The 19,819-nt window shown below is 36.9% G+C and overlaps 1 protein-coding gene across 1 annotated transcript in view; it reads left to right on the forward strand.

The window, feature by feature from the left end:
- Nucleotides 1-19,819, forward strand: part of LOC140195008 (vasculin-like) — a 55,089-nt gene that overhangs the window by 17,863 nt on the left and 17,407 nt on the right. The window contains exons 4-8 of the mRNA XM_072252554.1: nucleotides 102-225; nucleotides 6,214-6,434; nucleotides 11,496-11,559; nucleotides 14,081-14,265; nucleotides 18,564-18,683. Coding sequence (XP_072108655.1) covers nucleotides 102-225; nucleotides 6,214-6,434; nucleotides 11,496-11,559; nucleotides 14,081-14,265; nucleotides 18,564-18,683 — 714 coding nt within the window. The remainder of the gene's footprint in view (nucleotides 1-101; nucleotides 226-6,213; nucleotides 6,435-11,495; nucleotides 11,560-14,080; nucleotides 14,266-18,563; nucleotides 18,684-19,819) is intronic.

The raw sequence follows: 19,819 nt of genomic DNA on the forward strand, positions 1-19,819 counted from the left end.
TTTTTAAAACATTTTTTGACTAAAACTAATTGCTGATATCAATGCTTTTTTTTTCCAACCTCTTCTACTTTTTTAAAAAAAAAAAAAAAATCTCTACACAGCAATCACTCAACATTGAAAAAAATCCTGAAACACTTGTCCGACCGGAGAATCGTTATGATGTGAATCGCAGGCGACACAATTCTTCAGATAGTCTGGAATCTGCTGGGGCACGATCTGGTGGAGGTATGTTAATGTATTAGCTAATAAGTGTAGTGAGAGAATCAAATGTGTTTAGAGTACCACAGTAGAATGTAATGTTTTAAAGTATTTATTAGAGTTTATAGATATTGGAGTTGATACTTTACTGTAAAGCTAATATTGAACATTTACTTTGGCTTGTATTTTGTTTGCAATGTTGTATTTCATTTTGTCCATTCACCAAAGGGTTGTAGATTGTTCAGGAGCGTTGTTAATTATGGGCAGGCTTACCTGACCATATTTAAAGATATGATTTTTATCGTTCTGCTGCTTTGATTTGTTTGTTTTGATTTTGTTCTGATGTTTGTTCTGATGCTTTGATTTGTTTGGTATCAGTTTTTTTGTGAAGATTACATTATTTTAAATTTTTTGTTTGAATATCTTACTCTGTATAATATTTGACGGACCTCATCTTGGTATTCACCACTATATAACATTTGGTTTGATTCAGTATGGACAGTAATCCATTGCAAAACCTGCATGACTAAAAATAGGTAAATCTGTTATTTTGCATTCTGTTTTGAAATCGGATATGGTTAATTCGGTGGAATTAATTTAATTGTTCCTTCGAGTCGTGTATCTTTCAAATCAGAAGTTGAGATTAAGACTAGAAGGAATAAGTGAAGGAGTAGGCCATGTAGTCCCTCAAACTATTTAATAAAATTTAAGGTTAACCTACCTCAATCCTTCTTTATTATCATGTTCCAAAATTCCTTGAATCCTTAAATGATCAAAGTTTGATCTTTTTGTATCTTAGTTGCACTCAGTGGCCGCTCTCGAAAATTCCAATGAGTAATAACTCTGAGTGAAGAATCTTCTTATTAGAATGCTAATTTCTCATTAGAATGCTAATTTCTCTTTAGAATGCTATTTCTCTTTAGACTGTGGCCCCTTCGGTCAAGATGAGTTAGCTACCTTTTTGAGACTTCAGGAGTTTTTTTTTTCAATGAAACAATTTTCCTTGTGCTAAATTCCAGAGAACAATAAATACACTTCACTAGATGGCTTCTAGGGGAATCCTTCTCTGATCCATCTCATTCCTAGAATCATTGTTGCAGTTCTTCAATGGGAAGTGCGTTCTTCTTTGAGTAAAGTGGCACAGAACGGTTACAGCATGGAAGGAGTCCGTTTGGCTTTTTGTGTCTGTTTTGTCTCTGCAAGAGCGAACCAGCTAATCTCGCTTCCTCGGTCCCCTTTACCAAACCTTCCTCTATCCTTGTAGAGCTCCCTTTTTTGTGCTACAATTGAATCTAAGCACAAAACACAGGGAGTCTAAATTAAAGCAAAATTTTTCACTTTGTTGGTTCTTTATCAATTACCATTCTAGGTTTTTACACACACATTTGGAAAGCCATGTTCTAATTGTGGACAGAAATGGCTTTTTGTAGGACAGGTTATATCTTAAAAAACTTGATTGAGATTTTTTTTGAGCAGATGACAAAGGTGACTGATGAGGCAAGGATAATGGATGTTGTCTAGCTGGATTTTATTAAGGCATTTGACAAGGTCCCCCATGGTAAGCCGATCCAGAAGGTTAAGGTGCATGTGATCTGTCATGACCTGGTGGTTTGGATTCAGAATTGGCATCTGCAAGGTAGTGGTGTAAAGGTGCTATTCTGTCTGGAAGTTTTTGGTCAGTGGTGTTGTACAGATATAGGTGCTGGGGCCTCTGATTAGATAGAAATTAATTAGATCAAACTGTAAATGAATGGGGTTAGTACTTCTGCAGATGACATAAAGATTGATGGAGCTGTGGACAGTGTATAGGTCTGTCAAAGGATACAGTAAATTACAGATCAGGTATAGCTATGGGTGGAGAAATGATGGCTCGTGCATACTTCTTGGAGACCTAATGTAAGGGTAAAGTATGTTAATAGCAGAAGCGTTACCAACACTGATGTACAGGTAGATCTTGGGATCCAAGGCCTTAACCAACTAAAAGTGGTCACACGAGTGAATTGGTTGGTAACAAAGGTGTTTGGCATGCTTGCCTCATTGGTCAGGGCATTAAGTACAAGAGTCAAGAAGTTGTGTTGCTGCTAAACTAAACCTTGGTTTGGCTGCACTTGAAGTATTGGGAAAGTATTAATTACTGGAAGGTTGTGGAAAGAGTACAGAAGAGGTTTACTAGGGTGCTTCCTTGATTAGAGGTTATGGCCTTTAAGGAGGGGTAGGGCAGACTTGGATTGTTTTCTCTGGAGTGTTGGCAGCTGATAGAAATTTCTAAGATAATAAGAGGCATAAATGGGGTAGACAATCAGGATCTTTTTTCTGTAAGGGTAGAAATGCCAAGTACTGGAGGATGTGCATGTAAGGTGAGAAAGAGGAAGTTTAAAGGAGATGTGTGTTAGCAAGTTTTTGTTTTAGAGACTTGTGCTTGTAATGGAGTGCAATGTGGAGTGGGGGAAGCAGATATGTTAGTGGTGTTCAAGAGGCTGTTAGATTGCTACAAGGGCCTGTTCCTGTATTGTATTGTTTGTGCAGCCTAGTTGACCAATCTACTGATGGAATTTATTTATGTTGTTTGTTCTTTGTGGTTTTAAGTATCCCCTATCAGATCTCTTTCTAAAGGTGACTCTATATCTATCTCATTTCTATCTGAAGGTCACCCCCAACTCTAGCCAGTCCATAATCCTTGCAATCATTTGGTAATTGTCTCTGAACCCTAATTTTTCCTCAAGAATGGCGCCAACAACTATACTGCAAATGTAACTAAAGTAGAGTTGTATTACTAAACACAAATTCTGCAGATGCTGGAAATCCAGAGCAATGCACAGTAAATGCTGGAGGAACTCCAGGCGAGGCAACAATTCACCTGCAAATCTGTTGGAGTTGTCTATTTTATCTGGTGCTCCAGATATGGCCTCTTCTACATTGGTAAGACTTGATGCAGTTCGGGGGACCACTTTGTCGAGCACCCATGCTCCATTACACCTATAGATCTCTCTCCTCTTGTCCCCTATTGGAAATGTACCCTTAAGTTTATTTGCCAGTATAATCTGAGACCTCCTTTTTCTCAGCATGGAAGTTAACTATAACCCTCATCAGTATCATCTGCAGATCTCAAAATAGTGCCCTGCGTGTCTGAGCATCCAAATACACATAAAGAAAAATGCTAGCCCTAGTACTGACCTCCATTATTTTCCTCGACAAAAAAATGTATCTTTACTTTCCTTACATTCTTGCCACATAGGCAATTTTCTGTGAAAGCTGCCTCAGCTTTTACTATTCTGTGATCTTCAATTTTGATGACAAGCCTTTTTGTTGCATCTAAGCTAATGCCTTTTGGAAATCTGCATACACCATTTCAAATGTTTCCTTTAACTGTTTCTCTTCATTAGCAATCTGGAGTTAAATATGATTTATAGTTAAGAGATCCATGATGGCTTTCTTTAATCATTTGCACTTGTCCAAGTGACTACTTACTCTCCTTGATTTGTTTCTAGAACTTTTCCCATCACTGATGTTAAATGGTGCGTAGTTTACTTCATTTAATCATATATCCTTGTGATAAGTAAGTGCTGGTTTCTTATCCTCCAACATTCCCCTAAATGATCAGAAACTTGTGGCCATAGCTTCTATAATTTCCTCTGTGTTTTTCTCGGTATTGACAGATGCATTCTATCTGGACTGAATGATTTATCCACTTCAATTGGAACTAACCTTTCTTGATATTCTTTACGAATTTTTACCTGAACCAGAATTTTCCATTGTTAACATCCCAAAAGCAGAAACATCTTTGAAGGTTAAAGGGACCTGAAGACTTGAGTTACAGGGAAAGGTTGAATAATTTGGGACTCTATTGCCTGGAGCGTAGGAGAATGAAGGGAGATCCTTGAGATATATACAACAATGAGTGTGTGGCTAGAGTTTTTCTTGTAAGGTTGGGTGAAACTAGAGTGAGAGGTCTTTGGTTTGGGGTGAAAGGTGAAATATTTAGGGGGAACTTGAGGGACTACTTCACTCAGGATGGAAAGAGTGTGGAATGAGCTGCCAGTGGATGTGGTAGATGCGGGTTCAATTGTAACATTTTAAAAAGTCTGAATAGGTACATGGATGAGGGAGCCATAGAGGGCTATAGTCCAGGTGTGGGAAGATGAGATTAGTCAGAAAACCAGGCTACAATGGATGTGGCCTTCTATATATTGGCGAGACCCGACGCAGACTGGGAGATCGTTTTGCTGAACACCTACGCTCTGTCCGCCAGAGAAAGCAGGATCTCCCAGTGGCCACATTTTAATTCCACATCCCATTCCCATTCTGACATGTCTATCCACGGCCTCCTCTACTGTAAAGATGAAGCCACACTCAGGTTGGAGGAACAACACCTTATATTCCGTCTAGGTAGCCTCCAACCTGATGGCGTGAACATTGACTTCTCTAACTTCCGCTAATGCCCCGCCTCCCCCTCGTACCCCATCCGTTATTTATATACACACATTCTTTTTCTGTCTCTCCATTTTCTCCCTCTGTCCCTCTGACTATACCCCTTGCCCATCCTCTGGTTTTTTCCCCCCCTCCCCCTTTTCTTTCTCCCTGGGCCTCCTGTCCCATGATCCTCTCATATCCTTTTTGCCAATCACCTGTCCAGCTCTTGGCTCCATCCCTCCCTCTCCTGTCTTGTCCTATCATTTTGGATCTCCCCCTCCCCCTCCCCCTCCCACTTTTAACTCTCTTACTAGCTCTTCCTTCAGTTAGTCCTGACAAAGGGTCTCGGCCTGAAACGTCGACTGTACCTCTTCCTAGAGATGCTGCCTGACCTGCTGCGTTCACCAGCAACTTTGATGTGTGTTGCTTATCAGAGAGAGAGTTGAATTGTCCCATTGGGGAAACTAGTCCTTCCATAACTGACTTTTTTTTCACATTGGTGTGGTCTGTATCTTTTTCCATCATAAGTATCCTATTGTAATCATTATTTACCAGATATTTCTTCACTGATAATTGCCCCACTTAATTGGGCTTTTTTATTATCTCTTTCATTAATTATGGCTTTTCAATATTTAGCAAATCTGCTCCTGATAATCTGTTTCATCAGGTGCAATCACTTGATACAAGATAATGCACATTACTACCCATTTTGTCTGATTGTAACTTCTTTACTCTTTAAATATGCTGTTACTATTATTGTAGAGATTGTAAACATCTGCTTTCCTATTGCTCACTGTACTACTAATTTTCTGAGTTTTGCATGCAAAGTCTCCAGAAAGACTTATTTTAAGCAATTGAACTACTTTATTTAAATTTGCTTTTCTGCAACTCAAGTGGATTATTTCACATTTTCAAATGATTATTTAATCTCCAGTTGCCTACTTAGTTAACTTTTATTCCTTAGCAGCCTATTTGCCTGGCAGCTTGCTTTCCCAAATAGCTATATGTCATCATGTTGGGAATGGTCTTTTCATCAAATTCATTTGCAGAGCGAGTAAGTAACTGAGTGCTGGAAGCTGATCCATGCAACTTCTCCATAAAGCTACCTGTTTATTCCTGTTGTTAATAGACAAAAAATCAATCCATCCATGTTAACACAGTACCCCTAATCTCATGAATTCTAATCCTGCATAACAAGCTTTTCTGTGGCAACTTAACAAAATGCCTTCTTGAGAATCCAGATGTACTACATTTATCCTACTAGTCACTTAATAAACTTTTTATTTTGCACATTAATTTCTATTAATAAATTAAGTTGATAGAATAATGCACAATGACACTTGAAGCATTACAAATGCCAATCCAGTCCTCTTGTTTGACTTGAGACTTATCATCATCCCACTGGATTCAATTGTCCTGGCTATGCACTGCAAACCATGTAAAATAGATAGATGTAATTGATCTCTCCCCTTCTGAATGGCAATCTTTTGCAAATATCTTGAAGAACAATATATTGCAGGACTTTTCTTTACAGAATCATCCACCACGTGAAAGTGGTTTATTTTATTATTTGCAGATTGGGAATAAATTATGTTTGATTTGTAGGAAACTTTGGAAGAAAAGAGAAGAATGGTTGGCGGTCACAAGCACGAGGCACAGAAACAGTAAATCAACGAAGTGGCTACCACGGAGGAAATTCCCGAGCTCGAAGTGGTACTTTTCATGGAGGAAAGGCCCCACCACTGCATGAGAATAACTTAACGGAAGATGAAAATGGAAAGAGGGAAGGAAAGGAGAAGCCCAAACAATTTGAGGCCGAGGATTTTGTAGGTTAATTTTTAAGACATATCTTAGACTTCATGTTAATATCTTTCATTCTCATTTATTTTGTAAATTCATCAAATCATACACATGTCATTAGTGGTTCAAAAGGCCTTCACGATCTTGCTTAAAATGTTGTGCATGCATTTGGAAGTTATTCCAGGAACCTGAACACAAGTTGCAATAAAGGCTGTGATTTAAATTTAAGTTATATTTTGTTTACATTTAAAAAAAAAAATCACAAAATTTTGTGCTCCACTGTTGTTCATCCCCTGTCAATTTACAGACAAGTGGTATGAGGGGCCATTTCTTTTGTGCTTTTAGGTGTGATCATTTTGTGTTCATGGCCATATTTGAAACTAGCATGCTTATGACCTACTGTTTCCTGGCCAGCAATCTAAATGACTTGGAAGCCTAACTCTGTACTTTCAAAAGTAGACTCCTCTGCCATGTATAACGTTAGAATATTGTTCTTTTTTTTTCTAAGCTACTGGAAACATGAGCAACCTTAAGACATAGGAACAGAATCATGTCATGTGGCCCATTGAGTTTCCTTTACTATTCCATCATGTCTGATAAAGTCTCAGCCTTATCCTCCTGCCTTCTCCCTGTACTTTTGACGCCCTTACTAATCAAGAATGTATCAACCCCCGCTTTAAGTATACCCATAACCATCTGTGGTACTGAGTTTCACAGATTGACCATCCTTCGGTTAAAGAAATTCCTCCTCAACTCTGTTGTAAAGGGATATCCTTCTATTCTGAGTCTGTACCCCATGGTCCTATATGCCCCCACTACAGGAGAAATCCTCTCTCTGGCTGCTCCATCGAGACGGTTTAAATTGTTTTAATTAACCTTAGTTCTTGGGTTTTTTCCTTTCTAATTATTATTTTTAATCTAAGTATGGAGAGGAGCACAGTGTTGAAGAGTTTGCAAGTATAGAATTAATTTTTGAGCTATTTGATGAAAGACAATTTGGAGTGAGCTATGAAAGACGATTTGGAGTGAGCTAGGGATAGATAAGTACAGGATAAAACACTAAATTAATCCGACTGGATAAAGAGGCAGCAAAGATATTTTTGAGTAGAAAAGAAAACAAGCTACTAGGGGTGGAGGGATAGTTGATGTGTTTGGATGAGACCCTGCATCATTATCCCTCTACCTCACAGATGCTGCCTAACCTGCTGAGTTCCTTCAACAGTTTGTTATTTTTGCTCCATGTTCCAGCATCTGCAGTCTCTTATGTTTCCAAAGATATTCTACATATTTGCTAGTCTTCATCACGTCAACACTGAAAGGAGCACAGTATGATGAGATAAAGAATGCAGGTACAATTTGCAGTATTGTGCTAAGGTGATCACAAATGAGAATATGCAAACAACCTGAACTTAGAAATTGTTTTGATCCCAGGCAATAAGAATATTGTTAATGTTTTATGTTTGCGATATGACCTTGAGTTTATAACATTGACCAACATTTTCTAATCAAAGGTTTTGTGGTTGTATATTGCAATATAAGCAAATATCTCTGTCCCAATGGCAAATTTTCTGTTTCATATTAGCAAAAGAAACGTTCCTTCAGTCTGCTGCATATTGGTTTCAGTGGTAAGGCAGAATCTTTTGGGAATGGTTTCTTGTTTTGTAGATTGTTTATTGTCTGCATCTACTACCCTTTGGGCCTATGACTGTGAACTCCTGCCAAGGAATCTCAAGTAATGTTTCTGTCCATTATCTCCTGCAGTCTCTTATTTGACTCTGAGGTGACATTGCAATCCAAACTACCAACTTTCATTCTTCACTTTAAAATCTTTATTGATGCTTTTGTTGTCTTCAGGTTTGATGATTTAAATGCTCTCCTGGTTTGCTTTGTTTTAAACATCTTCCTTAATAAATGCACACAACAGTTCTGCTTTGCACAGGACATGGAGCGGTTATGTACACTGACCTAAACAGGTCTGATCAATGTCTGATTTGTAAAATGACCATTCTCTTATTTGAAATTTCCAGCTTCTTTGCATTCCATACTTCACTCAGTACTGTTAGTGTTTACTTTCCGTGCATCACGAGCTTCAATTGTCTGTCTTAAATCTGTTCATTTTTAAAAATATCTTTAAATTTTAAACACTTAAGATCTGGTCTTGAATACCAACACTTTTTTTGTTTTGGCTCTTGCAATTTGAATGTTTTTTGCTTGTCTCGAGGGCTTTGAGATGTTTTATCTATTGGAAGTGTTGTACAAATGCAATGTGTCATGTACTTAAACATTTAAGCTTTCAGTGCATTTTACAAAATCAGTGCAACACCAAGGGAACAGCTGACATTTTGTACCCTTTGTTTGATGACCAGTTTGTGTTGCAAGCTGTGAAGTATGACATCATGGATGCACACTTCACAAGCACAATTATGCTAATTTAGATGCTATTAGAAGGAAAATATTTCACTTTGCTGCCCTTGGAGTGGATTGCTCAGAATGTCTTGGGTAATGAAAAGTTGTATTCTTTTGGAGTTAGAACACTTCTTTTATTCTAAATGTTTCTACATTTGAGACATAGGTTTAAAAATACAGAATGATGGCCTTGGGGCTACTTGGTCTTCAGTGATGTATCTGCCATATTTATTCAGCCATACCTGTGAATTTGTTTCTCTGGCTTTATTGTTTATTGGCTTTTCAAAATTTAAATGAAGGAAATAAAAAGGATAAATTGCAAGTCTAATTTGCTAGCTGAGAAATTCTGGTTTGTGTGTGTGTGCATGTAAACCCATTCAAGTGAGAAATGGATTGAACACCCCCCCTCCCCCCATTCCGTTCTTTCTGTATCAACTGTTGGAGAATGGGCACAAATCCAGCTGATTCATTTTATTTCAACAAATATATTCTTTAATATCGAGGATATCAAATTTTATTTATCATTTTTACAAAATCATGGACAATTGTGCAATTCAAATATTAAAAAAAAATAGTCACAGGATGCAAATAGTCTGATTTACTGTGAATTTACTTGTACATTCATGCAGAATATAACACATTGATATAAATCAGCATTTTTTGGGTTGTTATAAGCACAGCAATGATTTATCAATGATACTATCTCAGATGTCTGGCAGGGGTCCTATTTTCTGCTGCTATGATTTTTTTTATGTGCTGTAACTCATTGAGAGATGCCACCAGAGATCTGCTAATATATTGAAGTTTAATGATACAGTAATATTGGAAATTCATCTATATGTGTTTGTCACATAAGATATTTTTTTCTCTGCTGAAAGCTTGAAAATGTCATTGGAAAACATGATATCAGATCATAAATTACCAGTTCCAGTAAAAGAAAATCAAGCTTGAGTTTATACATAACCCTTCACATTAATTAATTGTACTAAGAATCCAAATTTAGAATTGATGTTATTGCATTGTTTTCATATTTGCTTTAAGCTGTGAATGCTATATTTAAATCTGCTTTTTGAAGGAGAATAAGTTTAAACAAGGAGACAGGTAAATCATAATGCTTGGATAAATAAATTTTTGAAGCGTGGGGTATTGATGAAGCGCTTTTGAGATTGGAAGATTCTTTCAGTTATTTCTACTGTGTTTGATATCAACAAAGCCAACAAACTATTGGAAATGAGAAGCAGGGGGGAAAAACCCAGCATAATCCTGAAATCTAAAATTGAAACTGCTTCTTTTGGCAGTTAATAGCAGTGCAGCAATTTTTGGTTTGGTAATTATTTTCCTGAGACTGCCAGGAAAATGCAATGTGATCTGCCACTGGTAATTTATTCTGGAGAAAAGTTAAAAGGTGAAACACCTGAGTGATGTTTGTTGGTTGCTTGGGAGCTAGTATCCATTTCTCTTCTGCCTCTGCAGTGGTGAATGATGTCACTACAGCAAATACATAAACTAAGAAGGGTGGCTGAATTGTTTAGTTCCTAACTAATCTTCAATTCCTAGCTTCTTCCCATATTTGCATTTACAAAGAAGAGGATTTCACTTTTAAAGCTGGACTTCATGGAATGCTGTTTATGCATGTTGCTGTTTATTGTAAGAGAGTTTGAGTACAAGAGCAAATATGTTTTGCTCTGTTGTTCATAGCTTCTGAGACTGTATCTGGAAAGTAGTGTAGATTCTTTCTCCCTACCAAGAAGAAATATTTGTCTTGGATGTAGTGCAACCAAGATCCACAAGATTGATTCCTGATTGGTTTGTCCTATACAGAGCGGTTTAAGTTGACTGTTCAGAAGAATGAGAAGTGATGACATTGAAACAAAAATGTTCTTCCAGAGCTTGACTGGTAAGATGTAGGGATGATGTGTCTAGACTGTGGTCTCCTGAACCAGGGAATTTTAGGAGAATTTAGACCAAGCATGCAGTGAAATTTTGTCATCCAGAAGGTAACATGTCATTGAATTGTGTTGTGCATATATGAGGGATCTTGTGGTTCAGCTGCTGAGTTTATTCAAGGAGGGCTAGATAGCTCTGTAATGTTAAAGAAATACAATTGTGAAAAAATATATAATTAATACAACAAAGCAATACTGAATTGAAAGATCAATCATATTCCTATTTCTAATTATTCTGGTTTCTGTTTTCATGTTCTTATAATCACATTTCATTGTGTAATTAGCTTTGCCCACTTTTCTGGGATACCTAACAAATAACACTTCTTTTGTCAGAGGATTGGGAATCTTTGGTCGTTCTTTATTCTGTAGATTTGATGATATTAAACATTAAGTAGAGTCAAAGCTGAGGTTCATGTATTTTATTGTTGTGACTAGAGGAATTGATGTCTATATATAGACAAAACAAAACAGGCTTGAAGTAGAGGACCAGCCATGATTCTGTTGAATGGGGAGCAACTCAAGGCTTCCTTCCATTGTGATATTTTATGGACTGTATTGTTACCAAAATGCGTCATAACAGTTGAGCATTATGTTCATGTACTGAGGATTAGTGTTATTTTTTAAGTGAATACTCCATGTATTCAAAATTTATTTTTCTTTAATGATGTGGGTTGTAATGGAGAAAAAGGTGAAGCTACTTCCTCATTAAAGTTATCTTTCTTTTCCTCCATCCAGCCATCTCTCAATCCTGAGTCTAAAAAAGAACTTGGCAAGAACAAATCTATTGCAGGAGTGTGGGGTGAGTAACTGATTTTGCTGGCAATAACGTATTACATGAGCAATGTAGAAAGATTGTGGATTCAAATGAGCTAACATTGATACAGAGCAAGGATATCAAAGCTGCTTTTTCTTTTGGGCTGCAAACACGTATACTGAGACATACACATTTTTTTTCTCAGAGGCTTGAATTATTTAACATATTGTTTTATTAGTTAAAGAGACAGTAGTACAATAAGATGTACCAGAATCAAGTAGTCTACTGTGAAAGATGTATGTAGCTCTGTCGGCGTCAATGACCATTAAAGTAGCTAGGGTACACAGACTCCATCTCTATAGTTTGGATAACTTGGGTAGAGGGATGTTAAACCAAGACCTTACTTAATCCTGCATTTTTTATGGAAAATAATTTTAATTTTTTTTTAGTCACTTAAATAAAATTACAATAGCTGATGATTAGGAATGTCACCTTATTTGTTGAATGATGAACATGCCTAAATGTAAGGGCTGTTTTCTCTATTTAGATGCTTCCAGGAAATAATATAAAGTCTTCTCAATCTGTTTTCTATTTTCACATTATATTTGCTATTATCCTATTTTCTGATGTGTTTTAATCCATATTTTCTAGTTGTATGAGTAAACAAAGAAATACTGATATATAAAACACAGTATTGAAACTTTCAAATTAGCCACATTATTTCTTATTGTTTTAAATCTGTGTAATATTTGTCTCATCAATTATGCGAATGGTTGTTAGTGAAATTTGTTACTTAACATCTCTGCAATACTTCAGTGAAGTTTCTGTCTTTTGCAGAATTCAAAATGCAATGTTTTAGGAAATGAAACTCATAAAATAACAGTGAATACCCAGTTCTCTATCTTAAATTGTTTTTTTTGTTTTTTCTTGAAATATAGAGATGCTGAAGTCCAAATCCAGGCATTTAGTTGACTAAATTTACATGAGTTTCCAAACAAAACTCAAATTCCATATTTTTGTCCATTTATTTAACGATGACCACTATCTATTTATTCCTTTTAGTCACAGTATACAGATGTGATGTAATTCTGCAGAATTATTGTAAATAAGTTATTTTTTAAAATTCTGAGGAAATGTGTATGGTAAAAGTCCGATAATCCTCTCTGTGACCATTCAGAAATCTCAGTAATTCTCCATTTGGCACTAAATAATGTTTCCAACATTTCCCAGTGTCTCAGCAGGGTCCACAAAGCCTTGCTGGTTCCCATGTTTTCTGAGGTTTGACAGATTCTCTAGAAAAAGTTTTATATTACTGTAATATAATGTCTTTTTAAAAAATTTAAAGGTTTTTTGAGTATTAATCAACTAATAGTCCAGAAAATCTGCCAGTCTGGCACCACTCAGTACTGACTAAAATAACTTCCTAGTTAATACAGTTTGACTGTATTGGTATCGTACTTCAGTATAAGTTTTGCAGCAGTCTGTGATTTCAGAACTTTATTAATGTAATACAACTCTATTTTCCTCAATGACATATTTAATCTTCAAAAGGAAAGTGTAAAAATAATAAACTAAAGTACCAACGAGTTGTGCCTGCTATTGCTCTCTGATCTTTCAGCATTGAATAACTATAGGATAAAAAGAAAGGTTAGGCTGTGTCCTTGAGAAGAGAAGCGGGGATAACATTTCATTTCAAAGGCGCCTCATCAGTGGCCAGAACTGCTGAGTATTTTCAAGCATTATCTGTTTTTATTTGTGACTCCCAGCTTCTGCAGTTTAAAAAAAAATTCATTTGTTGAATAACCATTATTTTAGATCACTTTGTTTATTTGGTACCACCAGTGGTAGAGCTATGGGTTTACCAAGCTTCTGATTGTGAAGCCTTTGATGCAAGGAACAAATCTTAAAATGTAATCTTTTGATGTCCTGAACACTTAGACTACACCTAAACCTTTGTCTCTTTGTACTCATCTGTGTCCAACACTATGTCATAACAATTTGGCATTCAACTGCAGAGGTGTACTTTCTTACACTCCAATAAGGTACCTTTTAGAATGTTTATAATGGTAAACAGCATTGTAGAAAATGGAGGCTGTGAGTAATTGGTTGAGAATTAAAAATGGTATTGGGGAATGCTGGGTCAAAAGATCCCTGGCATCGTTTTTTTTTTGCTACTGTAAAGAAATGCAAGAAGAAATGTAACAGCATTCACAATAACAATGTATTTAAAGGTATAGCTTTATAGATGGGAAGAGGAATTGCTGAAACTGTTGAACGGAGCTCAATTTGAGCAAGAGTAAAGTCACCAGTATGGCCTAAGAAAATAGGTCTCGTATGATTGTCTTATTCTTGATCCAGAGCTAAACTTTTTTCCTTCTCTTTGCTTTTGTTGGGGTTGGATCAGATAGTGTACACTGGGTTAAAGTTACTTTGCTTCTTAATGTCTATACCAGGTTAAAAAGATCTTTTCAACTACATATTGATAAAATTCTGTGTTTAAGTTGCAGGAATTACATAATTGTTGATAACAATCTCATTTTAAAGTTGAAATATGTTTTTCTTGCAGAAAACCCTCCAAATCCAAAATCTAGAACGTCTAAAATGCTGGTCATTAAAAAGGTCCTTAAAGAAGAACCAATACTACCAGGATACCCACTGACAGGGGTTTCTCATCCCCAGCCTGTAAAGAATGGGACAGGACCCAGTGTATATAAGGGATTGGTTCCCAAAGCTGCTGGCCCTCCATCAAAGGTAAATTGAGACAAAACAACAATAACTAGTTTAATTTATCCTATGAACAGCTTCTTGGTGTTTTCTCCCTTTATTTGAATATTCAGTGGACTCCAGTTAATTGGGCCATCGGTTAATCGATTAACAATTTCATCAAGACTGATTTATTATCCCTCTCAACCACATTCTCTTGCCTTTGATGCTCTGACTAATCAAGAACCTATTAATCTCTGCTTTCATATACCCAATGAAATGGCCTCCACAGCCGTCTGTGGCAATGAAGTCCAGGTTCACTACCCTCTGGCTAAAGAAATTCCTCCTTATCTCTGTTTCAAATGGATGTCCCTCTATTCTAAGGGTGTGCCCTCCAACCTTAGATTCCCCCACTATAGGAAACATCCTCTCCACATCTGCTTTATCTTGGCCTTTCACTATTCGATAGATCTCAGTGAGGTCACCCCCTTAATTCTTCTAAACTCCAGCAAGTACTGGCCCAGAGCCATCAAATGCTCCTCACATGTTAACTCTTTAATTCCTGGAATCATTCTCATAACCCTGCTCTGCAACATTTCCAGTATCAACACATCTTTTCTTAGATAAGGGACCCAAAGCTACTCTCAATACTCCCAAGTACAGTCTAACCAATGCCTTATAAAGCCTCAACGTTACATCCTTGCTTATATATTCTAATCCTCTTGAAATGAATGCTAACATTTCATTTGCCTGCATTGCCACCATTTCAACCTTCAAGTTAACCTTAATAATGGACTCCAACATCTTCCCAACTGTTGAAGTCGGAGTAACTGGCTTCTGATTTCCTTTCTTCTGCTACCCTCCCTTATTTAAGAATTGAGTGATATTTGCCAATTATCCAGTCCTCCAGAACCATTCCAGAATCTAGTGATTGTTGCAAGTTCATTTCTAATGCCTCCACAATCTCTTCAGCTACCTCTTTGAGAACTCTGGGGTGTAGTATCTATCGTCAGGCTTTTCAGTTTCCTAAGCTTCTCCTCCTCAGTAATAGCAACTACACTCCCTTCTGCCCTTTGACAGTGTCCACAAGTGAAGACTGATGCAAAATACTTATTAAATTCATCTGCCATTTCTTTGTCCCCCATTACTACCTGTCCATTGTCATTTTCCAGTGGTCCAATATCCACTCTTGCCTCTCTTTTACACTTTATTTATATATTCGCAGTTATTTTGTAAATAACACTATTCTTTGCATTTCTGGTTAGATGCTAACTGCATTTCATTGGCTTTGTATCTGTACTCGGCACAATGACAATAAAGTTGAATCTAATCTATTATCTGAAAAAAAACTTCTTGCATCTTCTATGTTATTTTCTAGGTTGCCTTCAGACTTTGTCTTTTCTCTCCTTATGGGTTTCTTAGTTGCCTTTTGTTGGCTTTTAAAAGCTTCCCAGTCCTCTTAACTTCTCACTAATTTTTGCATTATTATATGCCCTCTCTTTTGCTTTAATACTGTCTTTGCTTCCCTTGTCAGCCAAGGTTGCCCCATACACCCTTTAAAATACTTCATCTTTGGGATGAATCTATCTTACAACTTCCAAATTGCTCTAGCCATAGCAGTTCTGCCGTCATCCCTGATAGCATCCCCTGTCAATCAACTTTGGTCATCTCCTCTCTCATGCCTCTGTAATTCCCTTTACTCCACTGTAATACAGATACATCTGACTTAGCTTCTCCCACTCAATTGCAGGGTGAATTCTATCATATTATGATCACTGCCTCCTAAAGGTTTCTTTGCTTTAAGCTCCCTAATTAAATCTAGTTCATTACATAACACCCAACCTAGAATTGTTTTTTCCCTTAATGTGCTTAACCATGAGCTGCTCTAAAAAGCCATTTTGTAGGCATCTACAAATACCATCTCTTGCGATTCAGCACCAATCTGATTTTCCCAATCTACCTGCATATTGAAATCCCCCATGACTATTGTAACATTGCCCTTTTGACATGCCTTTTCTATCTCCTAGTGTAATATGTACCGCACATCCTTGCTACTGTATGGAGGGCTGTATATAACCCCCATCAGGGTCTTTTTACCCTTACAGTCTCTTAACTTTACCCACAAGGATTCTACATCTTTATTCTGCCATCTTCCCCCTTTCTTTCCAGTCTTGAAGAAGGGCCTTGGTCATTTCTATAGATACTGCCTGACTTGCTGAGTTCCTCCAGCATTTTGTGTGTGTTGCTTTGGATTTCCAGCATTTGCAGACTTTATCATGTTTATGATTTTCTCCATTTTCGGATCCTAATTCACTGCTTTCTAAGGATTTAACTTCATTTTTTTACCGAACAGAGCCGCTGTACCATGTCTGTGTGCGTACTTGCCTGCCCTTTGATGCAATACGTATTCTTGGATGTTAAGCTCCTGACTATGATTTTCTTTCAGCCGTGACTCAGTGATGTCTCTAACTGCACTACAAGATCATCTACCTTATTCTGTATACTGCGTGCATTCAAGTATATGCCTTCAGTCCTGTATTCTTCACCCTTTTTGAGTTTGCTCCAACGTTACATTTCAACTCATCCCACTGGTTGCAATTTTGCCCTATCATCTCCTTCCTCATGGTCTCACTACGCACTGCATCTAGGTTGTACATGAACTGTCCTATCCTTAGCCCTATCACTCTGGTTCCTATCCCACCTGACAAAGTAGTTTAAAGCCTCTCCAACAGCTCTAGCAAACCTCCCTGCAAAGTTATTAGTCCCCTCGGGTTCAGGTGTAACCAGTCCTTTTTATACAGGTCATACTTTCTCCAGAAGAGATCCAAATGATCCAGAAATCAAAATCCCTGCCCACTCACCAATTCCTCAGCCACACATTTATCTGCTAAATCATCCTCACTGATGTGTAGTACAGGCAACAATCTGAAGATTACTACCCTGGAGGTCCTGCTTTTCAGCTTTATAACTAACTCCCTGTATTCTCTCTTGAGGGCCTCCCACCCTTTTTCTACTTATGGTGTTGGTACCAATATGTACCATAAATTCTTGCTACTCAGATGCCCTCTGAAAAGTTGTGGACCTGATCAAAGACATCCCTGACCCTGGCACCTGGGAGGCAACATGCCATCTGGATGTTTCTTTCACGTCCAAAGAATCAGCTGTCTACTCCTTTAACTATGGAATCTTCTATCACCACTGCACTCCTCTTCTGTTCTGAGCTACTATCACTCGTGTAAATGCAGTCTGATTCAGATAAATGTTGCATTCTACTGTAAAGTACAATACAAGTTTTTCTTGTATAATTATTTGATCTCTTTAGTTATTAAGATCTAAGAAATAACTGGTGCTCAAGAAAATATTATTGCGGTCATATCAATAATTTGGGTATGAACTGAATCAGATTTTAAGGACAACAGAGGCTGAAGTTTATACAAGTAGATATGAAGAAACCTATTTCAACTGAACTTCCGAAGTGTGGTAGTAAAAGGGTTGTATAAGTCACAAAAGAAGGCAAAACTAATGGGGGAAAATTTTCAGAGTATGATTTCGTAGAATCTCTCAATAAAATGAAAAAGTAACTTCGTGTTCTCACCTAAAAACAAAATCAGAAAAAGAAAATAAATGTTAAACTCTTCAACCATCTGCAATCATTTATCTAGCTAAACCCTCCCAATATCTGAATTGATTTTCTTATTCCTCTGTTTCTTTGCCCTAAAGGGAACTGTCAAGTTTCCAATTTATCCAGCACTTTTGTTCTTGAAATCATTCTAGTAAATCTTTGTTTTCTCCAAGGGCTTTTATGTCCTTTTCGAAGTGATGCCCACAATTGGATGAAATTTTCCAGTGCATCTAGTACTTTTTACATATTTGGGAAAATATGGAGTCTGTTTGTGATCTGTGCCTCCAATTTTGCATCCTTTCATCCCAAATGCTTTTTAACCTTTCCAGCTTTCCAAAAGAAGAATGAGCATAAGCGTATTCATGGTTTTCTCAGATTCCTTTAATCTGTAAACGCAGAGAAAGTCAGATTTAAAGAGCATATTTGGATTTGAGGGGAAAACTGAAACAAACTAATTATCTAGATACTCACAAGAAACAGCTTGTGCTGTTTGATTTTGAATCTTTTGTATTTTGTTATCAGTTGCTTATAATCTAGTATTTTTCATATTACTCCTTTCACTCTTGCACTTTCAATGCTTCTCCAACAGCTGTGCTTGCACACATTCCTGCATCGTTTGTTTTTCTTTTTTAGATCTGCTTTTCCCATCTACCCATTCACTAGCTTCAGTTAATGGTTCTGTATGTAAATTGTTTGCCACCTGTTGACTATTTTTTAAATTTAGCCAGCGCAATGGAAAGGCTCAGCAAAGGAGAATAAACACGGAACCCCATTTGTCAGCTTCAACGCGCTCTTGAAACCTGTACCTCAGACCTTCAGTTCATCACCAAACTCTTTAAAGGAGGTATCTATCTTCCTTCCACATTAACTTTTGAATCTGTATATAAAACAATTTGAAAGTATGCAATTGTTTCAGTTGATTTCCATTTGTGCTGCATGTGAAAGAGCATCTTAATAAACTTTTTATATTGGCTCAAATGTACTGGATCACAATTTGCAAATCTTGCAGTTGACAGCCTTAAATTTATAATAACAGAATATCCTGGAAATACACAGCAAGTTGTGTAGCATCTGAGAAGAAAGAAGCAATATTTACTAATCAGGTTATCAATATGGAATGTTAACTGTATTGATGTTTACAACTACCTAATGTTCTAAGTAGTTCCAATTTTTGTAATTTTCCAAGTTGCTGCTCTCCCAGTTGTTTTGCTATTGAGCCTAATTTATTCTGTCTCGTCTCTCCTGGAGTTTTAAAAAAAATATTCTGGAAGACAGTTTTGATGATTGACATAATTGATTTTGGTTTGATGCTCACTATATAGGATGCATGCACAGTGATGATGCAAAATAACCCATTAAATTAAGTTATTACACTGCTAATTTTAATATCATCTGCAAATTAATTAATCATCATGACAATATTAGCATCCAAATTGTTAACATAGATGGCAAACAGTGGACCCAGCAGTAATCTTGATGACACACTACTTGTTACAGTGCTCCAATCTGAAAAATAATGTTGCACTATTGCCAACTTGATTCTTGGTACAGAATCTGGAACCATTACAACCTCAGAATTCCATAGTTCTGTTAATGACAAAAGGTATATTTTTCAATTTTGATAAAAAAAATCAAATGACGTTACAAAAAATTTGGTTAACCAACATACTACGTGATTCAGCCCAGTTTTCCTTGTATAACTCGGTCTCTTGCTGTAGTTGCCTGCTCTTCTCTGATCTTGTATAATGTGTGCAAATATTTCTTGTGAGTGTATTATCACTGGAGTGATTCTTGGGTTCAAAGTCCTATCCAGGTTCTAGTTGTTAGTTTAGTTTTCTCCAAGCTTATGGAAGAATTTTATTAGAAGTGTGGATGAAGTTGCCATTTGTGTATCCAGTTGCTTCAGTACAACACGTTCATTTTGATTAAACGTGACATGTTCAATTGTGATTGCAGTCTGATAGCATTTTTGAATATATC

The sequence above is a fragment of the Mobula birostris genome, chromosome 3 (genome assembly GCF_030028105.1).
Source record: "Mobula birostris isolate sMobBir1 chromosome 3, sMobBir1.hap1, whole genome shotgun sequence".
Taxonomy (NCBI): domain Eukaryota; kingdom Metazoa; phylum Chordata; class Chondrichthyes; order Myliobatiformes; family Myliobatidae; genus Mobula; species Mobula birostris.